General features: G+C 40.1%; 1 protein-coding gene across 2 annotated transcripts in view; it reads right to left on the reverse strand.

Annotated features, from left to right (window-relative positions):
* Positions 1-3,822: 3,822 nt before the first annotated feature.
* The window catches only part of LOC101845114 (tRNA (uracil-5-)-methyltransferase homolog A), a 47,308-nt gene continuing 33,518 nt past the window's right edge, over positions 3,823-17,612 (reverse strand). For both annotated transcript variants that reach the window (XM_035970892.1, XM_013085000.2), the window contains exons 13-20: positions 15,973-16,076; positions 14,327-14,372; positions 13,550-13,610; positions 8,893-9,014; positions 7,452-7,527; positions 6,495-6,614; positions 5,107-5,203; positions 3,823-4,298 (exon numbers count right to left, since the gene is read on the reverse strand). In XM_035970892.1, coding sequence (XP_035826785.1) covers positions 3,941-4,298; positions 5,107-5,203; positions 6,495-6,614; positions 7,452-7,527; positions 8,893-9,014; positions 13,550-13,610; positions 14,327-14,372; positions 15,973-16,076 — 984 coding nt within the window. In that variant the 3' untranslated portion in view covers positions 3,823-3,940. The remainder of the gene's footprint in view (positions 4,299-5,106; positions 5,204-6,494; positions 6,615-7,451; positions 7,528-8,892; positions 9,015-13,549; positions 13,611-14,326; positions 14,373-15,972; positions 16,077-17,612) is intronic.

The raw sequence follows: 17,612 nt of genomic DNA on the forward strand, positions 1-17,612 counted from the left end.
AGGCTGGCCTAGTATCACACGATGCGATGCGTTCTGCTTGTCTGCACATGCCATAACTGCCTCACTCATTTGCTCCGGCCTTCATTGTTGGCACACATGGGCTCTCCCATTCTTTTGTTTCGCTAGATCACCAACCAGTCTCAATGGCAAGGTTTTACGTTATGCATAATTGGCCTATGCGCTGTGCACAGCAGCAGCAATATTCCGTTATAACCGACTTGCATGTTTGTCTGATTGCGCTATTGCAGTATTTTATTTACAAACATAAAGAAGGGGGAAAAACGAGTTTTAGAATAGTGTCTTTATAACAGACTTCTTGTTATTTCAGGACTCGTTATAAGTGGACTCCACTGTACTAAAATTTTCATGGGACCTTTCATGTGAAACCGATGAATTTGACATACAGCTACTTTGAAAATTTAGTATCTTGTACCTAGTATAATGCTAATAGTAATATTTTGTTGCATTTGGCGTGAAGCCCATTCTTGAAAATTTTGTTTTGTCCATAAGTTTTTTCTCTGTGAATGAATAGTTTTCTACTTCTCTATGTTGTTACCTTGTAGTGGCATTATAACCAAGATAACTGCTACATTTCAAGTCTCTACCTCAATTCTAAGACCCCCATTGCTATGGAAACATCATGTTGCTCAACTTCAGAGGCCATTTTCTCCTTTTCGTGTTTCCTCACCTCGCACAATTGAAAATTCTGTATTTTCGCCAAATATGGTCATATTTACTTCATTCTTGTTTTAAAAAAATAATTATAACTTAGTTTTGAAATTTCCTTCATATGACTGATGATATTGACCGGCAGGGACACATACGTCAACACACATTACTGAAAGCTGTCACTTTTCATTTAGACCCTTGACAACTAAAAGTTCCAATTTGAAGATTTTTCCTCTGTTATAACGACAGGGAGGAGACAGATGCGAAATACGCGTTATAGTACCTGGATTCTCATTATAAGTAGGGATCCAGTAATAAATTCAAAGGAAATAATACAGTAGGCCTAATCTACGAGTTCTGTTTATATCTTTTTGTTATCTCCCCTGATGATGTATTGTTCGACATGACCTCTTGGCCTTACTTTATCAAAAATCAAATCCGGTTTCTATCTCCAGCGCTTGCAATGTTGACAGAAAGGGCTCTAGGCTAACTCGCCTGCTGTGTTGTTCCCCACCACACCACACCCCGAGGTGCGTTCCATCTGCTTGCATGCGTCACACATTTGCTCCATCTATCACAGCACTGTGACCTCTCAATCCCCACATCGGAGAAGTGAGAGGCATTGTAGTGATAGGACTAGATAATCTAGACTAGGCTGGCCTATCACGCGATGCGTTCTGCTTGTCTGCGCATACCACACCCTCCCCACTCATTCGCTCCGGCCTTTATTGTTGGCACACGTGGGCTCTCCCATTCTTTGTTTCGCTCAAGGAGTTGATGTAAGGTCCTTGGTTTCGCCAGATCACCAACAAGTTTCTCAATCTCAACTGGTGAGGTTTTACCACGCATAACTTTCCTATGTGCTGTATTTTATTTACAAAGACACAGAAGGGAAAAAAACAGGGTTTTAGAATACAGTGGAACTCGGTTTCGACGAGCTGGGATTCAACGAGATGAGATAGATTCCCTGTTTTTATTCTTCTTTAAAATCAATAAAAATAACCCGGATTCAACGAGCACTTATAAATCAGCGAGCTCGGATTCAACGAGGTCGCTTCCAGGGGGAACAGCCCCCCCCAGATGTGGCTTCACTCTTTTTTCTCCAACAACGAACTTTATCTATTCCCGGAAACCATCCATTGCACCCGCATCGTGAACCATTATACACGTAGCCGATTGCTTGCGAACAACCAGCGGCCTTTATTCATACCAACACATACGTTGCTGGCACGCGCACGTGACTACTTTGGTGTGTGTCGGGGTTGGATGGACGGTCTGCACAACGTGTGGCTGTGTGTGCGTGTCGGGGGGGGGAGCACTAGCGGTCCGGGCGATGAACGTCGCAGATACAAACGCGTCACAGTCTTTTTTTTTCTCTAGGCAACTGATAAATATTACAATGATAAGCTAGCCTAGTCTTGACGTAGATCTACGTAATGAATTGTGTGCTGGTCTATGGAATCAAAAGTTGGCGTATGCTAGGCTCTTCACAGCAACACAACTTTTGGCAAACAATTGAGATGACACAGACGTTTGCATTTGAATGAATCGGTCTTTTTTTTTTTTGCACAGCTCATAATATGCAGGCATTTCAGGCACTACTTGTGACTTCTCTTTATACATTACTTGCTCAGTGCCTGTAATTATCTACACAAAACCTCATGTTTGCTATAACGAACACTCGGATTCAATGAGGTTTTAGGCCAGGCCCGGCGACCTCGTTGAATCCAAGTTCTACTGTAGCGTCTTTATAACAGACTTCTCGTTATAAGTGGACTCTACTGTAGTAAAGCCAATATAAGGAAAAGTAATGTAAGAATTTAAAGATGTGCGAGTGTGTTGTAAGAATCGAGGGAGTAGGGAGTATTGTTTTCTCACCTTTTTGGTCAAATGCAATGTATTATTTTTGAAGGAGTCATGAGCCCTGTAGTTAGTATCATGTGTAGTTAAACAGTGCTACTGACTGAAGTGTCTTTCGGCCATTCCCAAAGGGGGGATATTAATATGTAGAAAAATAATTTCTTATGCACAGTAGAATTGTAAATGGGTTGATTTATCAACGTCATGCTCTCATACTGTGCCAGAACAATTTAGGGGGAACTACAGTGGAAACCATATATAACAGGCCCGGTAATAACAGGGATCCGGTAATAATAGGGATGTTTAAAATCCCCGTTTTTTCCTACTCTTTGTCTCTATACTCTACTAAAAGTTATCAGCAATAACAGGGCCTCATCGGAGCCCAACCGGTTATAGCAGGGACAAAGGCTTGTTAACAATGTGTAAAAAGAGAGAGAGAGAGAGAGAGAGAGAGGGGGAGAGAGGGAGGGAGAGAGAGAGAGAGAGAAAGAGAGAGAGAGAGGGGGGGGGGACAACCGGTCGGCCTAGATCTACTAAGCCTACTTCTTTCATTATGGTCACCAACCATGTCAAGCGCAAGAGAAAATGCCTTTCAATTTTTCAATTGACAAAAAATACGAAATAATCCAGACTTTTGAGAAAAAGAAAAGTTCCACTGGCAGAGATTTGTCGTAAGTTTGACATTCCACAAGGGTCGATTCCCACCAATATCAAGGATAGAGAGAAGATAGTGGTAGCATACTCCAATGAAAAGTTTGCGCTGGATCGAAAGAAGATGAGACTACCCGATGTAGATGCTGTGGACCAAGCTCTTCTGATGTGGTTTAAGGACGCAAGGAGAAAGTCGGTGCCAAAACCCCTGTTCGTGGGTACTTGTGGCTAGGGAAATTACCCATGAATAAGTACAGCTAGATTAGTCCACAAATGCCCACTTTTCTTGCATTTCGGATTTAACAGGGATCGGATATAACAGGACCTTTTCTCTACTCCCACCATCCCTGTTATATCAGGTTTCCACTGTACTGCTTTTTCTTTCCTCATCCTTACTATCGTCATTTTTCCTCTACTTCTTTTGTATGTTTGTCACTCTCTTGGGAACTGCTATTATCGGGGTGCCTTGATAGTCGAAGCAGACTTTGTGCTGTTGAGGCTAGAGAGGTGAGCAGAGTAAGCCTGATTCCCCTTTGGACTTCTCTGTTGACATCAACCCCTTGGCGCTCATATGACTTTTTGCAGTTGCGGGCATCGTAAAACCTTACTAAAACAAAAACAATCTCTTTCCAAACCATGGTGCTCACTTTATCAAAATGCTTTATTTATAAAAGCAAGGCTCAACAAGTTTGGAGTAATGTTCATGAAAACATTCCTGCTTTAAACACAGAAGGTGGACAGAACAGAATCGTAAACACATCTATTTTTCATCTCTCTCTTTCTCTCCTTGTTTCTCATCCTCATCTTTCTCTCCTTGTTCCTCATCCTCATCTTTCTCTCCTTGCTCACCCCTCTCTTTCTCTTCCTGCTCATCCTTCTCTTTCTCTCTATGGTGTGGTGACCCATCATCCTTTGCACATATTTCCTGAACACAGCCAGAGTCACCATCTTTCACAGTGGTACTCTCTTCTTTGTTGCTTTCACCATCTTCTTGTTTTTCTCTTTGGAAAAGAATGACAAGCTCGCAGTGCTTTGTGCCGGGGAAAAGGTCAACAGGTACAGCTTTCACCATCATGAAGGGTCGGCCTTTGAGTTTGCCTGTAGCAGGTCGGATCAAACTGAGGAGAACAGGAATCATGTAGGGGAAAATTTCAGTCCTGTGAGGTCTTGGGTACTTTGAACATCAAACAATCACCTTACAGTTCAGACCTGAGAAGTCGGTCAGAGGAGCGACTTGATCAAATTTATAAACTATTCACATCTATGTAGACTGACTTTGAGGACTTGCAATGCCATTTAAATATTAACATGAAATTTGTCTATTTTGTTTTTTCTTCACCTTGGTCTCATTTGTTACTCATTCTGTTTGCATTTTTACCACTGTCAGATTGAGTGGATATATAAATACAATTGTTGTTACAAGTTATTCTTGGGACATTTTATTCTGCATCCTACACATATAATGTGCAAGAACCATTCATTATTATAACAGAATGTTTCATTTCAAACAAAGTTTGTGGATAAAATATATTTTTTCAAAACCAAAGATGAATAAAACCTTGACTTGAAATCATTTGTCTTAACAATTTGTTTTAACCCTTTGAGCACTGGCCCCTTGAATTTACAGGAAACATTCACGTAAGATTCCTTACAGATGACAGCTAAATTCTAAATTTACACCACATACAGTCAGGCACAGATAACATGAACACAGAAAACTCAAAACTACAGATAGCTTGTACAATTTGCCATTTCCCCGACTGATATCTCTTTTAATTTTTCGTCATCAGTTAGCCCAAGGTATGGATGTGTCAAACACATTTGTCAGCCCTAGACATGTTTGAGTTATCCAGGCCAAACTGTTTATGACCATGTGTGTGTTCACTGTGCAGGATTTAGTGTAACAAGACAAAACTGCAAACTCACTCGACAAAATTTTCCATTGCACTTTCTGGATTGCAGGACACATACACAAGCCTTTGTATCCCATAACTTTTCCTCAAGGTCTTGATCACATTTTTATCTGTAATTTGAAAAGGCAGCAACAAATTACTGGAGAGAAACATTTGCATGGAAAGCTTGTCCTTCTAAGAATTATCACCAAAGATGTCAAAACCCTCTATCATTCACATAGGCCTACTGAGACTGAGAATATATGTTGGGGACACTTTATTTTTCATCCCCTTCCCCCAGAGCAGAGGAATGGGCAATTACTTTTTGCTGCTCCAATATGTGTAACAATCAAGCTTTTCTCCCATTCCTGTGACTGAATAATCAGTTTTGCTTAGTTTACTTTTTAATAAAAATAAAGTATGTGGATAACTAGTACGGCTTTGACATCTAAGGACAAAGATTCGCACACTCAATTAAATACTAGAGAGATGATGTTTCATGAACTGTTAGAAAAAACTTGCTGCATGTATTCAGACACAGAGCAAGCATTCAGTCTCCATGGGTATAGCAGTCTTCAACTCCTTGAAGCTTTTTCACACATTTGAACTTTTTTCATAAAGGGCAACCTAATCAAATCCAGAACACTTAACGTTCAACGCATTAGTTCTTCATTAAGTCCGCATACCCGCCAAGTAGCCTATTCAACACACCAGGCTTTAGTTTAAATTAGTAGGTCATGTAGGGCCTACACAGTGTAGTCTCCAACACAGTACAGTGCCTCACAGACATGAGCGTCTCGTGCGTTGGCATCACCTCCCTACCCCACTCCCGATCACTCACTCACCTTCCCCATCCCATTCTCAGTCTGTCGCATGCAAGTGTGCTACGGTCAGTGAGTCAGTGCCTCGCTTTTCCATTTTCCCCAACAAGCCGCCATTAACAGGCCTTACAAAGGATGCTACAACAAAGTTTGCGCTGGTGTGCAGGGTGGGCCTCACTTTGCAGTCTTTGGTACCGTAACTCCAACCCCCCTCCCCTCTGCATCTTGTTGTTAATTTCAGTTTCACTGTGTAGTTGTGTAAGAATCAAGGGAAGCAACCAGCTTTAAAAAGTAGTGTTGTCTTCTAACCGCTGACCTCCCCATGTTTTTCCTCTTCGGCTTTATATTTTCATTTATCGACATCAAATCCACTTCCTAAAGCATGTCGATATAAGCGGATTATACAGTACTCACTTGAAAGATGCTTTTCCAAAATGATAAAAAAGGTCAGTTAACATTGCAACAGAAGCAGGTTTTGTTTGGTTAATCGTATGATAATGCTATTGAAAGATTCTGCAGTTTGAATGTTTATAAAAAAATGCACCTGAAATTTTTGTAACACTTATAAAATGTCGAAGAACAAAATATAGACGAGACTTACGTAAACCAGCACGTGGTGGATCCACTACCGCGACCACATCATCACGGGACGGCAGCGAGGACATAGTGGTGGCAATGATGTCCTCCACGCGAGCGCAGTGGAAAATCGAGTTGGTGATACCTGGTGGAGACATGACCGTTTGAAACGAAATTTCCTAAAGACAGTTATCCCTATAATTAATATTTCACTAATTTCAGCATTTTGGTCATCACTTTTACCCGGTAATCGATTTCCCTCATTCTGACCTGATCAACTAGGTTTCTTTACACACTCGATGATTGAAATTGATGTAAAAAACAAGTTCATTTACCATTTACCTTCAAAATGAAAACACATTTTACTAATAATTCCTGAAACATTTAAGATTAACTGCCACATGAAGGTCAAATGAAAGACACTGGGTGAAAACCTATCAGCTACTCAGTATTTATTCGTCTTGATCACTGTTTTAATGTTTTCAAAGGACGTAATTTACAGATTTTTGTAATAAACTTTTTTCTTACTTGGTACTTCTTTCAACCTGGATGATCAGATCAGAACAAGGGAAAACAATTAAAAGTCTATGGTATACTCACACATGATATTGCCAAGCAATGCAAACACACAAATTGCAGCAGTCAAACCCGCTACATTCCCAAGGTGGATTCTAGATGTCAACAAAAAATGTACACTAAAAAAAAAAAATTCGGATTTATACACCATGATGTAAGAAAGGATGAGACCTCTTCATATTCTTTATTTAGTTTATAATTTGAGTAAAGAGAAGAATATTGACACAACACAACAACGGCCATTTAGGCAGGGGAAAAGCAGAGACAGAAAAAGAAAAGGAAAACGTCGTTTATCAGTCTTTCATGTAGCCATCAAATTCTTATTTTTACCCTATAATCATTATCACTGTCATCATTATCTACGTATTGTAAGAAAAACAAATAGCATTATATGCATGATACAAACCATTGATGGAGGCGTTGACTTTGGCATCATCTGTGGCTTCACGGCACATTTCAATGCCAATGACTGCCTTCACTTTCTGATGGGAGAAACGAAAAAATATATTCCAAGTCCAAAAGCTGATACCAACAGTAGACAAATGCACAGCAAAAAAAATATATATAGTGGAGTCCGCTTACACCGAACCTGGTACACCTGCACCCAGTGGTAAACTGAAAGCAAAGAAAATCCCTATTTCATTTATTCTCCTTCTATCTGAGCAACCTCGCTAAACCAAAGAAAATCCAGGGGCCCCGCAGATTTCGATTTAAGCCGACTCCACTGTAGTTGCTACACACAAACTCCAAAGAAAATTAAATTAATAAAAAAGACTGATAAACAAGAAAACAACTGATCTAAAAAAAGACCACCCTCATCACACTGCCCCTTGTTCTTGAGCAGTTTCCAGAGTTTGATCCCCGCCAGCGTTGGGTAATTTTTCTCATGTTTTCTACACTGCCTGATTCTAAGATTTCTAAAACGAAAAGAATACGCCCTTTGGGCTGCTGTCAGAGGAAAATTCAAAATGAATTCCTACCCCTAAACAGAAGATACTCTTAGAATAAATAAATAAAAAATGTCTTTGGAAAAGGGACAAGTGGCTGTCATTAGGCAAGAGACATGTCTTTGGAAAAGGGACAAGTGGCTGTCATTAGGCAAGAGACATGTCTTTGGAAAAGGGACAAGTGGCTGTCATTAGGCAAGAGACATGTCTTTGGAAAAGGGACAAGTGGCTGTCATTAGGCAAGAGACATGTCTTTGGAAAAGGGACAAGTGGCTGTCATTAGGCAAGAGACATGTCTTTGGAAAAGGGACAAGTGGCTGTCATTAGGCAAGAGATATGTTTTTGGAAAAGGGACAAGTGGCTGTCATTAGGCAAGAGACATGTCTTTGGAAAAGGGACAAGTGGCTGTCATTAGGCAAGAGACATGTCTTTGGAAAAGGGACAAGTGGCTGTCATTAGGCAAGAGACATATCTTTGGAAAAGGGACAAGTGGCTGTCATTAGGCAAGAGACATGTCTTTGGAAAAGGGACAAGTGGCTGTCATTAGGCAAGAGACATGTCTTTGGAAAAGGGACAAGTGGCTGTCATTAGGCAAGAGACATGTCTTTGGAAAAGGGACAAGTGGCTGTCATTAGGCAAGAGATAATTCAAAAAAGAAGAAGAATACCTTGTCTACATTTATCGTGCAAAACAAAATACTTGAAATATCGGAAAAGGGTTTATCCGCACTCTGAGGCCTACAATATTATAAGAGAACAAAAGTTGAAGCCACTAGCTTTTGCCCCCATCAGTTTCGTAACAACCAAGTTTTAGTCTATATTTAGTTGATATTGAATAAATTGAAAGCCTAAAAAATTAAACCAAGACCTAACTGTGCTTATCAACTGATAGCGTACTCACCTTAGCTAGAGAAAGAGCAATGGTTCCAGTCCCACAGCAAACATCCAGCACAGTAGTGTTGCTGCCCACACCACTCCACTCACCAATCAACTCATACAGTTTCTCCGTGGCCAGAGTGTTCACTGTGAATACAAGGAGAATGGTTCCAGACTTACTAGTTATGCCTTTTCCCATGTTTGATAAGTGTTTATGTGTGCTCATATCTGTCTGACCCGCTCAATCTCAGTCGTAAGATGCACTGTGCTGTTATCAGCTAAGAGGCTCGAAAGACAAAAAAGTGACTTTCAATGAAATTTTTGTTTTTAGGATATATTGAAAGTTTGATGTCTTCCGCTTCATTTAAGATAAAAATAAACCACTATAATCGACTATAAATATTTTATTTTGATTTATTTTGGAGATATGTGTGGTTTGTTGTGAGCTTGGGTGACGAGATGAAGGGATTTGGACCTTGCTAATGTGTAGCTGTGAGATTATTTTTAGAACCATTACCTCATGACCACCTGTGCTTGAACCAAAGATTCTCCACTAGTGGAGTATCTTTGCTTCAACGTTCTTCATTCGCAACTATTTTTAGAATTTGATCCCTTTTCGAGCATGAATGGTCAGAAATGTAAACAACTCTGATTGGTAAAACGGAGTAAAAACGGTAACTTCTTGCTCACTTCAAGCTTGTTTACGTAAACTGCTGGCTGTGTGGGCATGCCCTGCTAGCTGTTATCGTCTGTTGATCTTTCAGTTTTACACTGGGAGAGACTTAAAAAGATTAATTAACCTTCTTCCTCTAGATCCCTCAAAGCGGACTCCTTACCAAGAGGCCACGAGGCGGTCTATGTGCATGTGTGTGAGTGTGTGTGCTCTCGTGTGTTAATGGTGCTACTGCAAATGTATAATTAGGTAGCGTAAACACGGCATGTAAGCTGCCCCGCGGCCTTCCGAGAGTGTGGTTTCGGTGAAATAGGGGGAAATTCATATCTCTGTTTCTTTGCTCTTTTGCAAAAAAACACTAAATGCTGAACACTTTGAAAAACTCCAGACTTTCGTCATTATAATAGTGTAAGTTGTTTGTATATCCGATTATTTGGAGCTAGAGAATTGCAGTGGAAAAGGAAGTCCCACGCGGTTGGAAGGCGAGGTGGGACGCTTCAAAATTGACACCCATGCATTTGAATGCTTTGCAGAAAGATTGATGATTAAATACCGTCTTTTCATTGGCAGAGAATTATGCAGCTTTGAGCGTGGTTTCCCGTAGTTATTATTTTTGGCGTTTGGACAGAAAACTTTGGAAAAAAAGGCGTCTAGGTTTTCAAATCATTTTTAACACGAAATGTGTAAAATACCGTCTAAAAAAGGTACAGCGGGTGTCGCATTCAATGAGGTAGCCGGGACCGGCTTGTTGTCCTCGTTGAAGGTGACTAAGGCTAAAGTAAAGAAAATGAGACAAGTTATACAGTAGAACTCGGATTCAACGAGGTCGCCGGGCCTGGCCTAAAACCTCGTTGAATCCGAGTGTTCGTTATAGCAAACATGAGGTTTTGTGTAGATAATTACAGGCACTGAGCAAGTAATGTATAAAGAGAAGTCACAAGTAGTGCTTGAAATGCCTGCATATTATGAGCTGTGCAAAAAAAAAAAAAAAAAAAAGGACCGATTCGTTTAAATACGCCTGTGTCATCTCGATTGTTTACCAAAAAGTTGTGTTGCCATGAAAAGCCAAGCATATCTGCGACGTTCAACGCCCGGACTGCTAGTGCCCCCCCCCCCCCTCTTCCCGACACGCACACACAGCCACACATGTGCAGGCCGCCCATCCAACCCAGACACACACCAGAGTAGACACGTGCGCGTGCCAACAACGGATGTGTTGGTATGAAAAAAGGCCGCCGGTTGGTCGCATGCAATCGGCTAAGTGTATAACGGTTCACGATGCAGGTGCAATGGATGGTTTCTGGGAAAAGATAAAGTTCGTTGTGGGAGAAAAAAGAGTGAAGCCACGTCTGCAGGGGCTGTTCACCCTGGAAGCGACCTTGTTGAATCCGAGCTCGCTGATTTAAGTGCTCGTTGAATCCGCGTTATTTTTATTGATTTTAAAGAAGAATAAAAACGGGGAATCTATCTCATCTCGTTGAATCTGAGTTCCATTGTATTATTCATTATAGGATGCACCAATACCAGTAATTAAAACAGTCGTTCCCCCTGATGACGAAAATCTCAAAAAGCATCAGTGTGTGCCGGTTTGAGCTGAGTTCTAACCCTCATTTCTGCATTTTAAAATTATTTTTTTCCGGAACACTTCTCATAAGGAAACATGCCCTCTCACATCTAGGCCTAGATCTACATAAAGTAAAGGCGAGAGCTTGGATTTTCTGATTAGAGGAAGAAAAGAAAATTGAAAAAAAAATGAAGGTCTCAATCTAGACCTACCCATCCAGAGTTCATCCAGTTTCACACAGCTTGCATCGCGTTTCCTCCCATCCCTACCGAAGGCGAACCCTCGCCCATCCTCTTGGCTTTGGGGCCCATACTACTATTATGAGGCACACTCGATCTAGCAATACAATGTGTTAGGTGTTAGGAATCGGTGGCGGGCCTTGTGCTTCACGTGAGACGGAGAGAAAGGAGAAAATTCTTCGCTTTTGGGGCAGCTAATTGCTTTTATTTGGTTATCGAGACCTCGTTGAAAGCGACTTCGGTCTGTTTGTAACCTCGTTGGAGACCACGTACATTTACAAAGAGACATAGAGGAAAAAAATCGGGGATTAAGGATTGCCTCGTTGGAGCCGACTTCTCGTTGAATGTGACCTTGTTGAATGCGGCATCCACTGTACAAATAGAAAGAAGTTCTTTTTCTTTTAGAATTAAGTCATCGGTTTGGAATTATTTTGCATGAATCCTTCTGCAAAACTCTGGGGAGCACCCAGTATACTACAGTATAGAGCCGACTCGCTCGCCACGGGGGCCGATGCAACGCCTTCCGAGACAATATTCAGTGTTTTTATTGAAATTACGACAGATTATCGTGTTTGAGGCAATAAAATACTGATTTGTAATGATCTCACAGTCTTGAAAAAAATTAGGCTTCATTTCTTTGTTATAATGATTGTACTCTCTTAATGCAGAGATGTTTGGTGCACTTGGTACTCTTTTATTATCTGTCAATCATGAGGTTGCAGCCAGTTAGCGACTTCGGCAATATTTGATTATCATGTTCAATTGAAACAGCTTCCATTCCCTTAAATAGAGAGTGAGAGGTAAAAATAGGGTACCAAAATTCTCAGGAGACATAGGCCTTTCATATGAAACAGATGAATTTGACTTACAGCTACTTTGAAAATTTAGTATCTGGTACCTAGTATAATGCTAATAATACTTTGTTACACTTTGACGTGAAGTCCATTCTCGTGAAAATTTTGCCTTGTCCCTATGAATGAATAGTTTTCTACTTCTGTGTGTTACCTTGTATTGGCATAGCCAAGATAACTGCTAAATTAAAAGTCTCCATCTCAATTCTAAGACCCCCATTGCTATGGAAACATGTTGCTCAACTTCGGATGCCATTTTCTCCTTTTCGTGTTTCCTCGCCTCGCACAATTAAAAGTTCTGTATTTTCGTCAAATATTGTCATATTTACTTCATTCTTGTTTTAAATTGTAGGGAAAAGGTGATAGTTTTTTAAAATTATGTTAACTCAGTTTTGAAATTTCCTTCACATGACTGATATCAACTGGCAGGGACACATAAGAGTATCAAATACAGTTGAATCTCCTCTAAAGTCCACAAGCATTATAACACAATCACCTGTACAGATGGCCACTCTCCACTTCCCATCAGAGCATTTTAAAAAAAACATAATAAAGACTATGTTAAATAGCAGCTTTTCTAAACAATGGGTGGCCGTCTGACACAATATTGACAGTATTACCACAAACTACAAAAAGATGCTTTGAGAGTGAGATCAATTTTAATCTGTTGGGGTTTTTTTTTTTGGGGGGGGGGGGTTGCGGGGAGGGGGAGTTTTCTCAATACCCGATAGTCCTTTAAACTGATAAGTAATGATACTGTATAGCCTCACGATAAACAAGTCTTCCAGGCATAACAAGAGAAATATGTCTTCACGCTCGCTGTGAGAACAGATCACAAGCACATAGTACAACAGGCAACAGACATGGGCAAGTCTGCCTTTTGAGAAGTTCCAGTCTGACCCGAGAGTCAACCCAGTTAGTTATTAATAATGAATGTACCCTGCAGTCAGTTGATACATATATCATATAATTAATTAAAAACACAACTATCTGTTTTGAAAATTAAAATCAATAGTTTCCAGCCCACCTGAAAGCATTAGATCTAATATTTCATAGAATAATATGCCTTTGTGCGACATAATAGACTGTAGTGTCATTCTAGACTCAATTTTGAGAACTTGAGTATTTCAACCGATTTCACCCAACTTTCTCCTGCTTTGGCCAACAAGATAGATCTATTCTAAATTATGTAATCCTGCCTGTAACATGAACACTCTTGCCCATGCCAGGGGTAGAAATTAACTGACCTCAGCTGACAAACACTAATAAAGCTCAGTATAGCATAAAAGCCTTGCGACTCAGAAAGGTACTAAATGTAACACTTCCATATATAGAAGTAGAAGAATATAGCGCACCTTGGAAAAAAGCCTCTGGTGATATTCTGAACTTCAGACCCATGAGATGCTCATAGACATGCTGTAGAGGAATAGAACAAGACACTTTAATAACTTGACAATCAGTTTCACTATCCATGCAATTCCAATAAAATTCTTTTCCAGAAATAAAAAAAGATTGCAAATGAACATCAATTAACCATTCTTTGTGCTTTCTGTAATATCTGATTACATGGCAACCATTTCTAAAAGTGATAGATGCTGAGATCAACCAATCAGTTGACACGAATATAATATAAGAAGCCAAAAAGAAATATTAAAAAATGATGCATTGTCATCCCTCCATCGTCATAACCACAACTCACTGCTCTTTTTTACCCACAATCAGTTAACAAAATGATTCTCCTAGGTATGCTGCTCACTTTTTCTGCTGAAATAACAAAAGTTGTATACTATTCCTGTGTGTTTAAAACAATTTCTCTTTATTTATCAGTGCTAAAATACAAAATGATTCTTAAAATCTTGCAAAACAATTAACATTATGAGGAAAATGTGAATTCTATTTACCAAATCTCAGACATAATTCAACCGCAGATACAAAATTAGACACTTTCTCCTAAAAGATCACATATAACAACAGGACAAATTTTGAACAGGCAACAAGAGTATTCTACAATATTTTAGGGAGACAAAACATTATGTTGCACACAGTTACGAAAATGAAAAAAAAAAAAAGCAGTGTGAGTAGTGAGGAACCCAAGTGACACTTTCCACAAACAATAAACTCTCAATACAGACCTTCTCTCCAAATAACACCTGTGTCTTTTTGTTGCCATTTTGACCCCTGAGAAGAAATTGCAACAAAAAAAAACGTTATAGGGAAATTACAAGATGGGCACAAATAGAAATGTATTCAAGACAAATTCTTGCTATCATCACCTACTTCAAAATACCCTAAGACAAGAGAACACGGACTACAGGATCACATGTGACAAGAAGACATTAATAGAAAACTGCAGTATATATATGTATGATAAAGACAAATGAAAAAAAAAAATGCAATACAGTGGAGTCCACCTACAGAGAACACGCTTTATTTGAACAATCGGTTAAAGTGAACGATATTCTGTGGTCCCGATTGAAACGCTTTTTGTTTAAGTAAAAAAATAGGGGATAAAATAAACTGGTTTCATGGGGAAATCGGATAGAGCGAACGCCCAAAATGAGTGAAAGTGAAGAAAGGACCGACAGCGCCGCTATCGCAATGCTGTTAAAATAAAATTCTTTGCATCGGACATCAGCAGACAATCCCAGATCAGTGTTGGTGACGGCAATCAGAAAGAAAGAGCTCTAGTCTAGGCTCGCCCTCTGTTTTGTCCCCCCCCCCCCCACCCCACCTCCACCCAGGCACGGTTCGTTAACTGGGCAAGACTGGTGGAGCCAGTCACTTTTTATCAGCTAAACAGTGGACAAGAGATTTATTGCTGGCAATAATATTTATTCAGTTTCAAGTAAATCTTAATTAATATTTATTGTCAACATTCAAAAAGCACTTTGCTGATTTGAAGACGCCCCCCCCCCCCCCCCCCCCAAAGACTACAGGGGTTCACTGATAAGTAGATGCACTCCAGATTTTCTTTTCATTGTCTCTGTTATATGTTAGCGGTGGCTCGCAATTTTGTTGTCACCGTCTCCTGTCGCGAGGCACGACTTTGCACAAACACCGCATTCCCAGCTGGCGATTTTACAAAATGTCTACTGGCCCAAAGAGAAAGCCTCTAGCTGCCAACTTGGCTTCTCAATCCACGAGCCGCCCCTGCCTCCACCCTAGACCCACCACTGCGTGTAACTACTGTTTCTAGGCCTCCACCCAACCAAAATGGTTAAACTGAACCTCGGATAAAGGGATCACTTTCTTCTCATCCCAAACAGTTTACTTTAGGCGGACTCCACTGTAATTTCATTCTCATATATTTCAATTACACTAGCATTTTTTTGCGTCTGCTATACAATAATTAGATTGTTCATCTTACAAGCAAAAGACTGGTTTGATTCCCCCAAAAGGAGGATATTTTATCTTTCCACTGAGATACTGAATCTCATCCAGCCTGCGCTGACACTGAAAGTGACAAACAGGGAGAGCAGAGGCAGTTCACTTTCTAAATTGACTTAAATTGTACTGAATAATCAAAGTCCACATAACAGTATCAAGGAAAGCAAAAAAACTGTGAAACAAATTGCAAGATGAAATTATGAAAGTTAAACACAACTGAGCCACACTGACATTTGAAGAACACACAATAATCAAAATTTGAGAGCTTGCATCTTTTTATTATCCATTGATTGAGGTCTCTAAATGAATATCTATGATACTGATTACTAATGTTCTAAATTTAGTCCACTTGCAAACCAAAAATATCATCGTTAGAAACAAAAGCACTCACTTGCCCCCCACAGTGCGGAAGTAAAAAGACGTAATCTTGACATCCTTTCCTTCCCCGGTGGTGAAGTAGCGCTGTACAGCTGATTTTGCCTCATCAACGTCTTCCTGTGGGAGTAAAACAGAACGACAGAAGGTGCCATGGCGAGTAATAGAGGTATAATGTCTTTGCTTTTGCCACATAGAACTTGTTGTTGAGTATGAATTTGTGCTAAACAAATGCTATCTATCATAATTATCATTATCATATTGTTTTTACTTACACTGGAATGAAACTGTTGCACCTCTTGGTCAGTTAAGGTCCAATCCCTGAGCAGGTTATTTTGATGGATTTTCTTGCAGTTGGAATAGAAACTTAATTCAGTGAGTTGTAACTTAAAACCCCCTCCCAGATAATCCAAATAGAGAAAGAGAGAGAGTGTGTGTGAGTGTGTGTGTGTGCGCGCGTGCATGTGTGTGTTTGTGTTTATTGACCATCTCCATCAGTGTGCTGAGACATTGTGTCCCTCTCAATCCAGGTTGGCTTTGTAAGGCATGGCTCTAAATGACCTAAATTGTGCTGATAGTGGTGTTAAACTTTGACCACTTTCATGTTAAGTGTAGAATTAGTTTAGAGACCAAAAACAAAAAAATGATTAAGAGGAAGACCAGGAAGAAAGAGGTAAAATGACACCAGATAGTAGGTAGCGTAAACACGGCCTCGCGGGCACTCGCGGCCTTCCGAGGGCGAGGTATCGGTGAAATCGGGGCAATTCAGATCGCTGTTTCTTTGCTCTTTCGCTATAAAACACCAAATGCTGTACACCTTGTAAAAGTTCAGCTTTTTCGTTTCAATGGAGTAAGTTGTATAAATGTCCGATTATTAGGGGCTGGAGCAACGCCAAGGAAAGCGAAGCCCCTCGCAGTCGGAACGTGTAGTCGGCCAGTTAAAAAAATGACACGAGTGCATTCAAGACTTTTCATTGGCAGAGAACTATAGAGCTTTAGACAGGCTTTTCCGTAGTATATTATTGGCCTTTGGCGTATAAATAAAAAGCCTTTAAAAATACTGCCAAAATTTTCAAATATCATATTTTACCCAAAATAAGTAAAATACCGGCTTAAAAAAGATACCAACAAAAAGATCAGTTTATTTTCAATTAGAATTAAGTAATCCGCTTGGAATTATTTTTCATCAATCCTTCCGCAAAATTCGGAAAGCACGTGACCCCCCTGCGGGGAGGCGGTACGGCGCCGGCCGGGTCAACGCTTGGTGTTTTTGTCGAAATATCGACAGATCATCATGTTTGTGGCGATAAAATACTGATTTGTAATAATCTTATGTTAAGTCTTGGAAAAAATAAGGCTCCATATCTATGTTATAGTGATTGTACTCTGTTAATGTGGAGATGTTTGGTGCACTTGGAACTCTTTTATTATCTGTCAAACATGGGGTTGCAGCCAGAGAGCGACTTAAACAAATTCAATCAAATTTTAAATTGCTACCTTTTTCTTAAAGAATGGTACCAAATTTTAGTTTCTAGTACCCACAGATAGCAGACAGGCACAACCTGGAAGCGGAGAACAGCCGATAGAGCAGAATCCTTATATGAGGGCTACATTCAGCAGTGGACAGACAATGCCTAACAAGAAAGGGGGGGAAAA

This window comes from Aplysia californica, unplaced genomic scaffold (assembly GCF_000002075.1).
Source record: "Aplysia californica isolate F4 #8 unplaced genomic scaffold, AplCal3.0 scaffold00333, whole genome shotgun sequence".
NCBI classification, from domain to species: Eukaryota; Metazoa; Mollusca; class Gastropoda; order Aplysiida; family Aplysiidae; genus Aplysia; species Aplysia californica.